Source organism: Lathyrus oleraceus, chromosome 5 (assembly GCF_024323335.1).
Source record: "Lathyrus oleraceus cultivar Zhongwan6 chromosome 5, CAAS_Psat_ZW6_1.0, whole genome shotgun sequence".
In the NCBI taxonomy this organism is placed as follows: Eukaryota; Viridiplantae; Streptophyta; class Magnoliopsida; order Fabales; family Fabaceae; genus Lathyrus; species Lathyrus oleraceus.
The window spans coordinates 157566893-157581223 of NC_066583.1; the positions used below are offsets into that span (position 1 = coordinate 157566893).

The 14331-nt window shown below is 35.4% G+C and overlaps 2 protein-coding genes across 2 annotated transcripts; one reads left to right on the forward strand and one right to left on the reverse strand.

The window, feature by feature from the left end:
* The first annotated feature begins 8764 nt into the window (after positions 1-8764).
* On the forward strand, positions 8765-9696 carry LOC127079955 (uncharacterized). The gene has a single exon (XM_051020303.1). The coding sequence runs from the start codon at positions 9032-9034 to the stop codon at positions 9602-9604; it is 573 nt and encodes a 190-aa protein (XP_050876260.1). The 5' UTR covers positions 8765-9031; the 3' UTR covers positions 9605-9696.
* Positions 9697-9782: 86 nt separating this feature from the next.
* On the reverse strand, positions 9783-12588 carry LOC127079954 (uncharacterized). Its single transcript, XM_051020302.1, has 7 exons — positions 12258-12588; positions 12138-12164; positions 11243-11341; positions 10795-10915; positions 10289-10616; positions 10160-10214; positions 9783-10081 (listed from the first exon to the last, which is right to left on the reverse strand). Exons 1-7 carry the CDS (start codon positions 12375-12377, stop codon positions 10007-10009), a joined length of 825 nt encoding a protein of 274 aa, XP_050876259.1. The 5' UTR covers positions 12378-12588; the 3' UTR covers positions 9783-10006.
* Positions 12589-14331: the final 1743 nt, after the last annotated feature.

The following is a 14331-nucleotide window of genomic DNA, read 5'->3' on the forward strand; positions in this document are numbered from 1 at the left end:
GTATAAAGGATTTTAATTTTAATTTTAATTGTTAAATGGATTTTTTTCAACAACATCCTATGAGTGTTTGCGGTTATGGACCGATAATAATTGAATGAGTTTGAGAAGGGTATTATAGTATTCATTCTCTTATTTGTATTTAAAAAAATTCTCGTACCGCGAAATTCTAACACCAAATTGTTCTCGATCTAAAATCAGATTTTTAACAGAAGTTGAAGGAGTAGAAGTGGTAACTCCGTCAGTCATGTACAGGAGATCCGCTTTATCCTCTGGTTCAATTTTCCGTCAATTATCACTGATCGACGAGATCCACGATGCAAGTACATTTAGTATTTGTCGTTCATCATAATGTTTCCTTCTAATGAAAGATACTAACGTTGAACGAAGTAGAGATCGATTGGAGTTAGGATTTCTAGATCACGAAAAGATCAAAGGAATTTTGAACTTCGATCTGCCTTTGATTCTAGTGGTTACCATCGCTAATCTAAACCTGACAGGATTCTTGGTGGATGACGAAAGTTCTTGCAACGTCCTCTACGCTGATAAGTTAGAATGGTTAGGCCTTCATCAGACAAATCCGAATTTGTATCGCAAGGGAGATCTATTGGCCTTTAATGATTCGGTAACTCGCTATAGTGGAAGGACGAATCTGACATTGGCAATTGGGGAGGGAGTGCGTGAGAGATAAGTAGTCCTCAACTTCCTCATAATTTCGTGTATAAATGCCTTCAGATGTATCCTAGGAAGATCCTTCTTGGCAAAGCTAAATGTGGTGGAATCTTCAGACCACCTGAGCATAGCCTATCACGATAATGAATAAAGACCGACCGTAATTAGTGTCTACCTAGAAGAAACAAAGCGAAATAGAGTGCTCGTCCTTAAAGACATTTTCATGTCAGCGACAGGAGCAGAGAAGGTCTGAGGAATACAATATGTTTGACGTAGACACGAAAAAGGATGAAGTTAGGCTCATTATAAACGGTAAATTTGAGTCGATTCAGCTCGACGATAACCCGACCCGATCGATAAAGATAGGATTTTGACTTCCCCTTGAAGTAAGGTTCACCCTAATTGAATGTCTATATGGCAGCACAAACCTTTTCGATATCTCTTCATATGAAATGCCCGATATCGGCCCTAGCGTGGCATGCCTCCAGTTGAATGTGGACTCTAACGCCTGCTACGTCTCTGTTTACTGTGAAATTTAGTAAATAAGTGTTAGTCTCTTATTAAAGTTTACTTGCAGGATCGACCAGATAATCCTAGGATATAGTGCTAAAAGTTTTTTGAATTTTTGTGTAGGAAAGTCAAGGATTTCAACTTGGTCGAAATCTTTGAGTAAAGTAGTGCAAAAAGGTGAATATTTTGGAAATGTAAAGAATTTCGACAATGATAAAAGGGTAAAAGTTTGTAAAAAGACAATGTAAAGTGACCAAAAATTAACAAAAGGATGAAAGCAAGACTGCAAAGAAGATAAATTGAAGTAGAATACTTTGCATTTAATTGAAATGGTGTTTGGAATCAAATATTTTGCTCAAGTAAACTTGTTTCTCGCTACGCTAGGTACTTTGAGTTCGAGAGTTTTGTAGTGAACTCAGTACAACACCCTGGATCCTAACACTAAAACTTTTATTCATACTAAATGTAGAATAATTGTTTGTAACGTTCTTCTTTTTCAACACTTGACACATAATTCTTGCATGATTTTCGTCTCTGAAGTGTCTTCCACATATCCCTTTGTATAAGACTTGTTAGACGATAGTACCGATCTAGAAGGGGGGTGAATAGATCAGTATTTAAAATTTAGCACTTTTTAAAATGTTTTCAAAGGTTGTGAAAGCTCCCTAGACCACAATCGTCTAAACGATCCGTTAATGGAAAGATCGGATATGCGTGAAACTGAATGGAATAACTACGATAGAGATAATCAACCACTATCTAAATCAATCGAATAATTACCATAATCTAAATCAATTGATTAAGCTCATTTCAAATTCTGCCTGCATTAGCTAAGAGAATTCTTGACATACATAAGGGTTAGTTGAACCAAAAATAATGTCATCAACATATATCTGGCATATCATGAGGTCATTACTAATGTTTTTACAGAAGAGTGTAGAGTCAACTTTTTCTCTAATAAAGTCATGTTCCAGAAGAAAATTGTTTAGTCTTTCATACCAAGCTCTAGGAGCTTGTTTTAAACCGTATAATGATTTTTTAAGTTTAAAAACATGTTCTGGACATTTGGAGTTTTCAAAACCTGAAGGTTGATTGACATACACTTCTTCTGATATATAACCATTAAGAAATGCACTTTTGACATCCATTTGATATAGTTTGATAGAATTATTTACAGGAAATGAAACAAGTAAACGAATAGATTCTAACCTGGCGACTGGGGCAAAGGTTTCGTTGTAGTCAATGCCTTCTTGTTGATTGTACCCTTGTGCCACCAGTCGAGCTTTATTTCTGACAACTTCTCCTTTTTCGTTCAGTTTGTTTCTGAACACCCATCTGGTTCCAATAATGTGAGTTCCTTTAGGCTTTGGAACAAGATCCCAAACGTCATTCTTTGAGAATTAATCTAGCTCTTCTTTCATAGTTAGACCCCAATCGTTGTCTTGAAGTGCCTCATTACAGGAAGTAGGCTCAATCAGAGATACTAGTCCTAGAGGGATTTCTTTAGGTATCTTGAATGTTGACCTAGTTCGGTAAAGTTCATCCTTGTTTCCCATAATCAATTCTTCAGAGATGTTGGGGCGGTTTCTTGATTTCTTCTGGATAGTTGAGGCTTTAGTTGCATCTGGAATTTGTTTATCAAATACTTCTGGTGCTTAGGTCTTTTCGTCAGAACCTGCAAGAGTAATCTCCAGATCTGCAAGTTTCTCAACTAGCTTTGACTTTTTAGGGTCAAGCTTATCGTCAAATTTAACATGAATTGATTCTTCCACAATTTTGGTTTCTGTGTTGTATACTTTGTAGCCTTTAGAGCGTTCTGAGTATCCTAACATAATACCTTTTTGTGCTTTTGAATCAAACTTGTTCAGATGTTCTTTAGTATTCAGAATAAAGCAAGAGCATCCAAAAGGATGAAAATAAGAAATGTTGGGTTTTCTTCCCTTACACAGTTCATAGGGAGTCTTCTCCATAATAGGTCTTATAGAGATTCTATTCTGAATATAACACGATGTATTGACTGCTTCAGCCCAAAAGTGCTTAGCCACATTTGTTTCATTGATCATGGTTCTGGCCATCTCTTGGAGTGTCCTATTCTTCCTTTCTACAACCCCATTTTGTTGTGGAGTTCTAGGACAGGAGAAATCATGGGATATTCCATTAGAATCGAATAGTTCTTCAAAAAAATTATTTTCAAATTCTCCACCATGATCACTTCTGACTCTGATGATTTTGGAGTCAAATTTGTTTTGCACTTTGGAACAGAAGCCAGTGAATACAGAGTGAGACTCACTCTTGTGCTTTAGGAATTTCACCCATGTCCAGCGACTAAAATCATCAACAATAACTAATCCATATTTCTTTCCATTGACTGATGCTATTTTAACAGGTCCAAACAGGTCAATGTGAAGAAGTTCTAGAGGCTTAGAGGTGGAAACAATATTTTTCTTTTTAAAAGATGTTTTGGAAAATTTCCCTTTCTGACATGCCTCACATAGAGCATCTGAAGAATACTTCAGCTTGGGTAGACCTCTGACTAACTCGAGTTTATTTAGCTGAGAGAGTTTTCTCATGCTAATGTGGCCCAAGCGTCTATGCCATACCCATTGCTCTTCATGAATAGACATCAAACATTTTACACTTTGTTCTTTTAAGTCTGAAAGATTTATTTTGTAAATATTGTTTTTTCTCTTTCCAGTGAATAAGACTGTTCCATTGATTTGATTAATTGCTTTACATGTTTTTTGATTGAAGATTACATCATAGCCGTTATCACTTAATTGACTTATTGATAACATGTTATGCATTAATCCTTCTACATAGAGAACATCAGATATAGAGGGAAGAGTTCCATTACCAATAGTTTTGGAGCCTCTGATCCTTCCTTTTTGATTTCCTCTGAAACCTACGAAGCCAACATCTTTTAGTTCCAGGCTTTGGAACATATACTTTCTTCCCGTCATGTGTCGCGAGCATCCAGAGTCCAGGTACCATGACTGGTGTCCTAACTTAACTGCATAAGATATATGCAACATAAACAATCTTATCCCTTGGTACCCAGAATCTTTTGGGTCCTTTATGATTAGTTTTGCCAGGGTTTCTTAGAACTTTGGGTTTTCTAGCATTATCAAAACATTGTGCTTGTATATGTGTGTAGTGATAATAAAACGAAGATTTAGGTTTGTCATTTGTGGATGATTTATCTTCACTGGGGTCATACCCTATTCCTCTTTTATTATTTTGACTTACTCCATAAATCATGGATGCCATTCTGCTTCTCTCTATCCCATTTTTCAGAAACTTTTGAAAAGATTTTTCATATTCATAAATTATTGTGTTCGAAGTTTGTGGAGCTTGAGATAACGCTTTTTCAAGTTTTAAACATTGTTTATTTGTGGAGTCTCTTTCTAATATCAAAGTTCGGTTTTCATCTTTTAGTTCTGAAACTGTCATCTCAAGTTTACCACATTCTTCGATGGTTTCTTCAAGAACCTCTTTTACAACTTTAAATTTTTGTTTAAGTTTCTGATATGAGTTTAGAGTTTCAGAAAGGCATGATTCAAGGTCAGAGCGAGAAAGATCAGAAAATACCTCTTCAGATTTAGATTCTCCATCTGATGTATTTCTGGAGGTGGTAGCCATGAGTGCAACATTTGCCTATTCTTCAGAGTCTGATTTTGAGGAATCAGATCCACTATCGTCCTAGGTGCCCATCAGTCCTTTTTTAGTTCTGAATGAATTTTTCTTGAAATTCTCTCTTCTATAGCTTTCTTTCTTCAACTTGGGACATTCATTTCTGCAATGACCTGTTTCCTTACATTCATAGCATGTTATATCTTTGTTTGACTTACCTTTGGAAGTTGATTCTGATCGATCCCCTTGGGTCTTGGTCTTCTGAAGTTATTATTCCTTTTTCTCCAGAGTTGTTTTACTCTTCTGGTTAAAAGGGATCATTCTTCTTCGTCGTCAGAGTCTTCTTTCTCAGAGTCATCATTTTCTTCTTCTTCAGCCTGGAAGGCTTTGTTTCTATCTGGTTTGCGTCTTTCGGATCTAGACTTTAGTGCTACAGACTTGATCTTCTTTTGAGGTTCATCTTCCTCCAGTTCTATCTCGTGGCTTCTGAGTGAACTGATGAGTTCCTCAAGGCTGATATTGTTCAGATCTTTTGATAACTTTAAAGTTGTGACCATGGGTCTCCATTTCTTTGGCAAGCTTCTAACAATCTTTTTGACATGATTCACAGTTGTGTATCCTTTATCCAGCACTTTGATTCCTGCGATTAAAGTTTGAAATCTAGAAAACATTACCTCTACAGCTTCATCGTCCTCCATTTTGAAGGCTTCATATTTCTGGATTAGAGCCAGAGCCTTTGTTTCTTTGACTTGAGAATTTCCTTCGTGAGTCATCCTCAGGGAGTCAAGTATTTCTTTAGTTGTTTCCTTGTTGGTGATCTTTTCATATTCATTGTAGGAAATAACATTGAGTAGTATCATTCTGGCTTTGTGAGGTTTTTGAATTCACGCTTCTGATCATCTGACATTCTGCTTCTAGGAATAGCAACGCCAGCGTCTGTCACAGGTGGTGTGTAGCTAATTGTGACAATATCCCATAGATCAGCATCGTAGCCCAGAAAGAAACTTTCAATTCTGTCTTTCCAATAATCAAATTTTTCTCCATCAAATATTAGAGGTTTAACATTGTAACTATCTCTTTCATTGGTGTTGGCCATAGTTTTTCTCACTCTGGATCTCTCTACACTGTTAAGTGTTTGATTAGAAAATCAATAACAGAGCCGAAGCTCTGATACCAATTGAAGGTTGAGAAAAAACAAGAAAGGGGGTTTGAATTGTTTTAGAAGTAATTTTTTTTCCAGAAATCAGACACACACAAAATACAAAGGAAATGACACAAAATTTTATACTGGTTCGCTTGAAATTCAAAGCTACTCCAGTCCACCCGGCCAATGTGATTTCGCCTTCAAAAATGACTTAATTCACTAATCTTGAAAGATTACACAACCAAACGTCCAAGAGAATAATCTCTCAGCCCTCTCAAGTATTCAGACTGCGCAGAGTCACTTGAGGAAGTAGTTCAAGCAAGAGTATAAGTTGTAATATAAAGTGCTTCTAACAAAAAGCAAATATTACAGAATTATAAGAACAATAGCTTTTCACGTAAGAGCAGCAACTCGTGAAAAATGAGAGAGGATAAATGAGACTTCTTGTGTGTCTCAGGTGTGTTCTCTTGTGAAGTATTTTGTCCTTTATATAGTCGTTGTGAAGGACCGAGTGATGACAAAATCTTGGTCATTGAAGAATGATTAATATCATTACTCTCATTGTTTCTTTCTAAAACAGTTTTGCATGCCACATTATTCCCTTCTTGAAATACTTTCTTTCCATATTGAGATTCTTTTCGGTTACGCGTTATGGACTGGTGAGTCTACGTTAGAGTCTTGATATATCAGAGTTTGTCTTCAGAGGATGATTATGTATAACCCCATCAGAGCTTCTCAATGCTCTAGACTTCTTTAGTATCAGAGTCTGGATTTAGTAGTCTTTTATCGGAGCTTCTGACTTCTTAATGTTGCGTTGGTATCTGTGTTGATCAGAATCAGAACCTTTTGGACGTGTCCTTTCTGAGTGGCATCTGATAATCGAATATTTTATATATGATGTAATTTTCTATCTGATGTATGGTCAGAGTCCTGCATAAATGGTCAGAGTCCTGCACACTAAGAAAAAATCTCGTTAGAGTACCATTTTTTTGTTTCATCCTTTGTTATCATCAAAATCTTAGGGATATATTGTAGAACCAACTTTGTTCTTACAATTATATCATATGTACTTGCTATGAGATGACCCATTTCAAGGAAGCACATCCATTTTTTCTCTGATATTGGTCCAGTAATGTAAGGAACAAGAGACTCATAAATTGCATTATAATTTTCTTTCTTTCTGTAAAGTCGTATGTATGATTCTTTATGGGTCCTCAACTTATGGATAAGTTGATGGCACACAAGTGTGTGATCATCCTCTCATTTATCGAGCAAAGGCGAAACAGTTCAAAAACTGCAATCACCGTCACACTCAACATTGACGATTCATTTAATGTATTTGTGCATAAAAACCGACATCCCGTCAATGAATAATTTTTTTTGTGGAGGCGGTGAAGGAGGTGATTTTCTAATGTGAGCTTCGTTAAAAACACTTTTTTGAGATTTTGGAGTTGGTGAGTCTGGCAAAATATGTCTTCTTAGTATAGGTAACATCAACCATCTCTAATAGTGGAAATTTGTACTTGTCGGTCTTATACGTTGAATCAACGATGAGCACAACAGGAAATGTGTTGAACAACTTTAAGAAATGAGTATGAGTCCAAAATATATCTATAACGGCTACTCTATCCTCACATGTTTAGTACCTGCAAGGAAGTGTGTTGCATTTCGCTTTTATCCCCCCTTAGTGCCTTGTTATATTGGTACAAAATATTGTACAATTGCTTGATATTTGAATTTTTTTGCGTCTTTTACGTTTCAAAGTTGCAAGTATGTTTTTCGATTGAACCAAATTCAATGTCATGTCTAAAAGACATTCCTTCTTTTCTCTTCTAGCATGAGGCGACACGCAATCGGGTGACCGACTAACTTTTCACATAAAGTCATGGTTATGTAAACCACATATGACATTAAACCTCCATGTCTTATTTTCCAAAGTATAACCACAATACTTAAAGGGACACTTTAAAATTCCAAAGACCGTGTTTATATTTCTCACTTCTTTCGCACGTCATTGTCACACACACACACACACCTCTTTTATCCGAACCATACCACACCAAATCTCAGTTTAGAGGCCTCCGTATGTATCCATTGAAGCATGTGATCACGAAATTCAAACTCTTGCTCATTTTTAAATTGGTTGCCAATATTTACCTCCTTCACAACACCTTTGGCATCCAGAGACAGAACATGTTTGAGAGAAAACATTTGAGTGCACCACATCTAATGAAAACAATTACAATAAAAAAAAACTCAAAAACTACTAAATGTAAATAGAGTTAGAAAAATGAGAACAGATAATCTATAGAGATGCATCTACGTATGAATTCATACATAATCTGAAGATGCATCTCTGAATTCAACGTCCGTTTTTTCAAACTAAAAATAAATTTAATATGATCAATGAGATTTGAAATGAATGATCTTTATCGATAATTTTAGTTTTTTTTTCATTATTTTGATGTGATGAAATACAATAATAAAAAAATTTAAAATAAAAATATTGATCGAGAATGAAAGGATTTTTAAAAAAGATTTGGAGTGGAAAAAAATATGATGATAAGGATATTAAAAATTTCCAATACTTTTAAGAAACACGTTTTAAAATCATTTGGTACCACTTTTGGATTCTTTTGATCTCTTTGTTCATGCCCGGTTTAAAAGGGTTTCGCTTTCACTCACCCCACTCAGGACTGACTTCACGTCACTCCACTTATCTTTTCTTGGGATAATTGCTCCTCATTTATCTTTCACTACTTTAACTCTTGGATAGTTAGATCTTACAAATTGAATGGAATTTAAAATATACCTATATCCCAACCATCTTCGTTTTTATTCATTATTTTACTTCACGAATTACCGTGACACCCTGTCAAAACGCAGTACAAATTACATAACACCAGCTTTTGAGTGTAATATTAACTTCACCTTTTAGATTTGGTAACAACATTCCAATAAACTCCAAACGTTATTGTCGGGTCCAGAGACACCACAACAAAACAACACAGCTACTACAACACAACACAACAAAACATCTCTCTTCTTCTTCTTCTCTCTCTTTTGTTACCGTTAACCATGGCAGACTACGAAAACCACCACCACCTTCACCAACAACAACAAGTAGTTTCAAGAGAAACAGCTTTCCAAGCACTGAACACGATCATTCAGCTCCATTTCGAGAAAACCCTCGAGAAGAAACGTTCCATTGACCTTCAAAAAAAGGAACTCCACAAGCTATTCCAAATCTTCTTCATCTTCCTCACTCTACTCTTCATGGCACAATCAATCTCGTCTCGTCTTCAATGTCGCCACTGTTGGATCCCCATCACTCTTCTCTCCATGGCCCACCTCATCTTCTATGTCTCCGTAGCACAGACTCTTAGATGCATTAACGGGTTCAAGTATCAGAGAAGGTGTCACAAGCTTACACTTGGTTTGGCGACTGAGAAGCTTAGGGATATGAAAATGAGGTTGAGTGGTGGTGCTGATTTTGAAGCTATTGGGGATGAAGAGTTTGAGATTCATTATCAGGAACCTCCTGAGAGCTATTTTGGTAAGTTTAAGAGAAATTGGGCTCTTCATTTTGGGTTCTTGATCTTGATCTATGGTTTTATGATATCTTCCTCTGTTGTTCTTCTTTGTTTTTGATGTTATCACCTTGGGTTGTTTTAGTTCAAGTTATTAAATGCTTTGTAATGTAACACTATTATATTTTGATAGAGAGAAAGAGGTTTAATTAATAGTAGCATTGCCTTGTTTTTATTTGTATGTATAAATCTCTATGATTAAATTCAAGTTCCAAAAAGGGTAAATTGCAATAAGCAAATAATATAAGAAACCATTTTCTTTCGAAATCATCGATTATAAACTATCCGTCATCAGCTATAAACTAGTTTAGTTATCAGCTATTTTTACCAAAGAGAAATAATACAATTTTTCAGATTATCATACTATAATGGTACAACCAATTGAATTTGATCCTACATAGAGCTGCACCAGTGACCAGCTTTGATGGAGATTAAGGAAGCTTTGAGAAAGCCATCTTGCCTCCTAAGCTGGGGAGAGAGCATTGCATAATGTTTTGTAAGCATTTACACATAGTTTGAATTTTTCTTCAGCCATTGCCTGCATTCGCGACAAGGATAAGTGCCGGACATTTGTTTAAGAGGTAGATGATGGGTCAAACAAATATTTCAAACTAACCTGTGAAGGGCCCTGATGTTTATCAGGATGCCATTTTAAAGCTGATAATCGGAAACTGCAAAGGCAATGAAGAGATATCAGCAATTTGTAACGTGTGTATGATATGGACAGGAAGCCAAAAGCACTTACGCAATTTTAACGTCTTCTATCTTTAATGGACCTGTTGGAGGCAAACCAAGAATAGTTCTATCTGAACTTGATCCTACAAAGCATGAATCATCATCATCTTTATCGTTATCGTCATACTCATCATCGCTTGCACTTTTCCACTTGTTTGTGTTTGTCCTATTTGTATTTTCCCTCCATTCAAAGCCGTATGTGGAATGTTCAGAAGAAGATCCCCTCATATTGCTGTAGGACCAGGTATAACATCGGTTACCGAATGTTGCCTGAAATATCTGTTCAGGATGGCCATCGCCATCAACGTCCTCACAAAAACTTTCTCTTCTGATTTTTTCTGAACACACAATGGAGATCAATAGTTAGGGAAATGAACATTCAGCGTGTGTTTGGTGGTAATGTTTCAAAACAACACCGGAGATTTGTGCAATTTCATCAAATTAACGTGCTACAACATTGGAAATTTTAATTATGACATACAAGCGAAAAGAATCTGCAAATCGAAAGGAACTCACGCTTAGTTTTCTTTTGTGGTTTTCCACCAAATCGTCGACCAGACTTTGGTTGACCTTTATTGGGATGGCTATTTGAACGATCATTGGAGTTTCCATCAGATTTCCATTTCGTTTCTTTGTCCTACAAAAATGTACACCATAAAACACTGCCTTTGCATTTTTGACAGTAATTCTAATAGAACACAGTAGATAATGCGTTTTTTAGATAAAAACGAATTCATCAGCCTCTCAGTCTCAACTCTCAACAATAGATAATGGGAGGACATAAATCTCTGCGGCCACTGCTTGCCGCATCAGGGAGATAGACCTTGCATTGCAGTCCATCTTAATTCAATTCACAAACTTTGCCCACATCATCAACAAATATTAAGCAATCATTGCAACAGTAAATAAAACAAAAGATAATCCTGACATACAATGATAGTTTTTTTGTTTGTAAAAAGCATACCTCAAATGAAAATCTTGATGATCCACTATTGTAAAGGAGATTTTTTAAAGCTTTTTTTGCATCAGCGCGCTTTTGACGAGTTACGAATTTGATTTGATTCTGAAATTAACATTTCCAGCATCAGTAAATAACTATATCAATAGTTATATAAATCAAATAAGCAAAGTTTTTCCAACCAATGTAGGCAGAATCGAGATCCTACATATGATTGCGGAGGGGTCACAAGATCATGAATCGGTGGATCGTAACACGGATAGTAAGATCCTACCAATTGTGCAAGCTTATATATATATATATTGCATATTTGTTCATAAATATGCATAGGAAAAAACATAAATTATTTATAAAAAACTCTCATTGAAAATACTTAAATCAAAGACCATAGTTCATAACAGTATATCATAAAAAAAAACTACTGAAGGGAGAGTGAATGAAAAGAATCCGATATTGGAATGCGAGAATTCATATGCAAACGCTACGCGAAGTGCCCAAATTGATGTAATTCATTTACTTGTTTTGAATTCATATATGTTCGTAAATAAATGACCTTTACGAAAACATCTTTAAGCCAGAACAATTGAACTTTTGGATTGCCACAAAAACATTCTACAATCCAGAATACAAAGAGTCTTCATGATCTCAACAACATCTCATTCAAAATTGAGGGTGTGATGCAAACATGACATCCGTATATTACTAACAAAGATACATTGCCTCAGATAACTTAGTCCAGTTAACTGTCTTAGAACCTGTAAAATGCTTCATTTTTTGTTTCATAAATTGCTTGTAGTTATCAACTACAACACAAAATCAACTACATCATCAATAGAAAATGAATCTAAATGTTCATGATTTTTTTTCCCTTCTAAAGTAAAATGCTGCAAGCAAAACGTACCTTAGATGGTTGCTGTCCTTTTATATCCTGCAAGAACCCAGAAAAAAACATTGCATTAATTTCCAAACAATTCCAATAGACAAATGTAACAATTCATAACACGCAAAACAAAAAACTCACGGGAGTGCTCTTCCATTTGTGACAACAACATGGAGTAGAATGAAAAGCTGAGAAATGCTCAAGGGATGGAATAATGTGATTCTTCATGGACACAAAATTTCGCCATCGTGTTATTTGCATATCGACAGAGATCTAACGCGTTTGAAATTTCCTATGCCTATTGGAAGGAATCTTAAACGATGATGTGGTTAAGGGAGAAGAGTTTTGTCTTGGACTAAGGTTTGATTTTTGAGGAATTAAGAGTCTATGACCACGAAAACGCCGAGGTTGTCTCTGTAATCTCCCTCTTTCTTCTGGTTCTCCTCTACCATAGGAATGAGCAGGCCTCGTGTCCATAAATGAAAAACCATGGGCCTCGATGTTATTTATAAGGTTAGTACTATCTACACCGATTTTTATTAGCTACACCCCTTCTATCTAATAAAGTTGATTCTTTAACCTAAATACCTCTCCCCTTCTTAAAACAAAGTTAGTATATGTTGATTTTTTAAAATTTGGTACTATTGAAATCGATCTTGATAGAACAAGATTCAATCACTTTTTTGATTGATCCAAGATTCTTGTTCTTCACTTTTCACTAGAGTGATTCAACCACATCTTGGTTGGAAGACGATTCTCTCGCACAATGAATTGAGAAGAAGGTTAAATTTTGGAGGAATGAGGGAGAAGATGGAATTAGAGAGAGTGGGGGTTATTTAAGTGAAAGGGAAAAATATTATTGATCTTTCTATCAATGAAAAATTTCTCTTTTCAATTGTGTACTTTACAAATGCATAGTACTTCCATATTTATAATGAGACTGCTTGCACATCACGAAATCTCAAAATAACTAACGAACTATCATCAACAAGTTGTATTCGAATCTGTCGAATACATGCATCTTTAACTATGACTGGTTGTATTCGACTCTCTGTCGAATATCCAAAACTATTACTATTACAAGTTGTATTCGACCTTTCGTCGAATATGATGTAGGAGCAAGTGCATAGTTTTCGCGAAGTAATAAAATAAATATCGAACCACAGGGACCAATGTTTTAAGTATCAAATCCTTATCCAATCAGATTAGGTTGTTTAAAAAATTGTGCTTCGATATCGACACATATCCTTTCAGACCACGGTCGAAACCTGAGAACCACTTACTTTTGTAACGAAGTTGGAATGCATGCACTCAGATTATAAAATAAGTTTAATTAAAATTCTCCCAATCACTAGTAGCAGATCATACGATAGGTCATGAAACAATTCCCATAACCCCTAGTCCTTAGGAAATTACTCACTCATGGTGAAGGTAAAAACAACCACAGAGATATTCATCATCAAACTCATATTAATCAAACAAAAAAGATTAACAATATAGAGAGAATTAATAGAAAATCCAAATTGAATTATAAATTTGTTCCACAAATTCATCATCAAGAAGTAACATTACACATAATAACAATCAATGGACCATTACACATACCTTTTGCTGATCAGATATGACGTACCACCAATGTCATCAAGAAGTAACTTAACAAACCGGCTCCAAGAGCCCATGGTTTCATTATCTACAACCCTAAAAGCAATAGGAAGATATTGGTCATTGGCATCCCTACCAACAATAATAAAAAAAATTCTACCATATTTGTTCTTTAGGTGGTATCCATTTAATCATATGAATGGTCTACATGTTGGTGTAAGCCCTAGAGGCCAATACTTTTGGTACTTGTATCGAATTATTTATTAATAATAAAAGGCTTTTTCTTTATTATGTTTGTTTAATAAAGTCCCTAGAATAGCTAGTCCGTTTAATGTATCAAGTATGCCTTAATCATGAGATCACATTAAACATAAGGACACTATTCTTAAAGTATCTGTAGTCGAGCTTTATTGTGAAGTGGGATAACATTAAAGCATTAAGGTTATTATGTTTGTAGACTGATGATAACATCTCATGGATCATGGATAAAGAGTTATCAAGTCTTAAACATAGGTATGAATATTAAGAGTAATATTTATACCGGATTGACCCGCTATGAGAATACTATATAGAAAGTTATGCAAAGTGTCATTAGTTATTCTCATGGTGATAA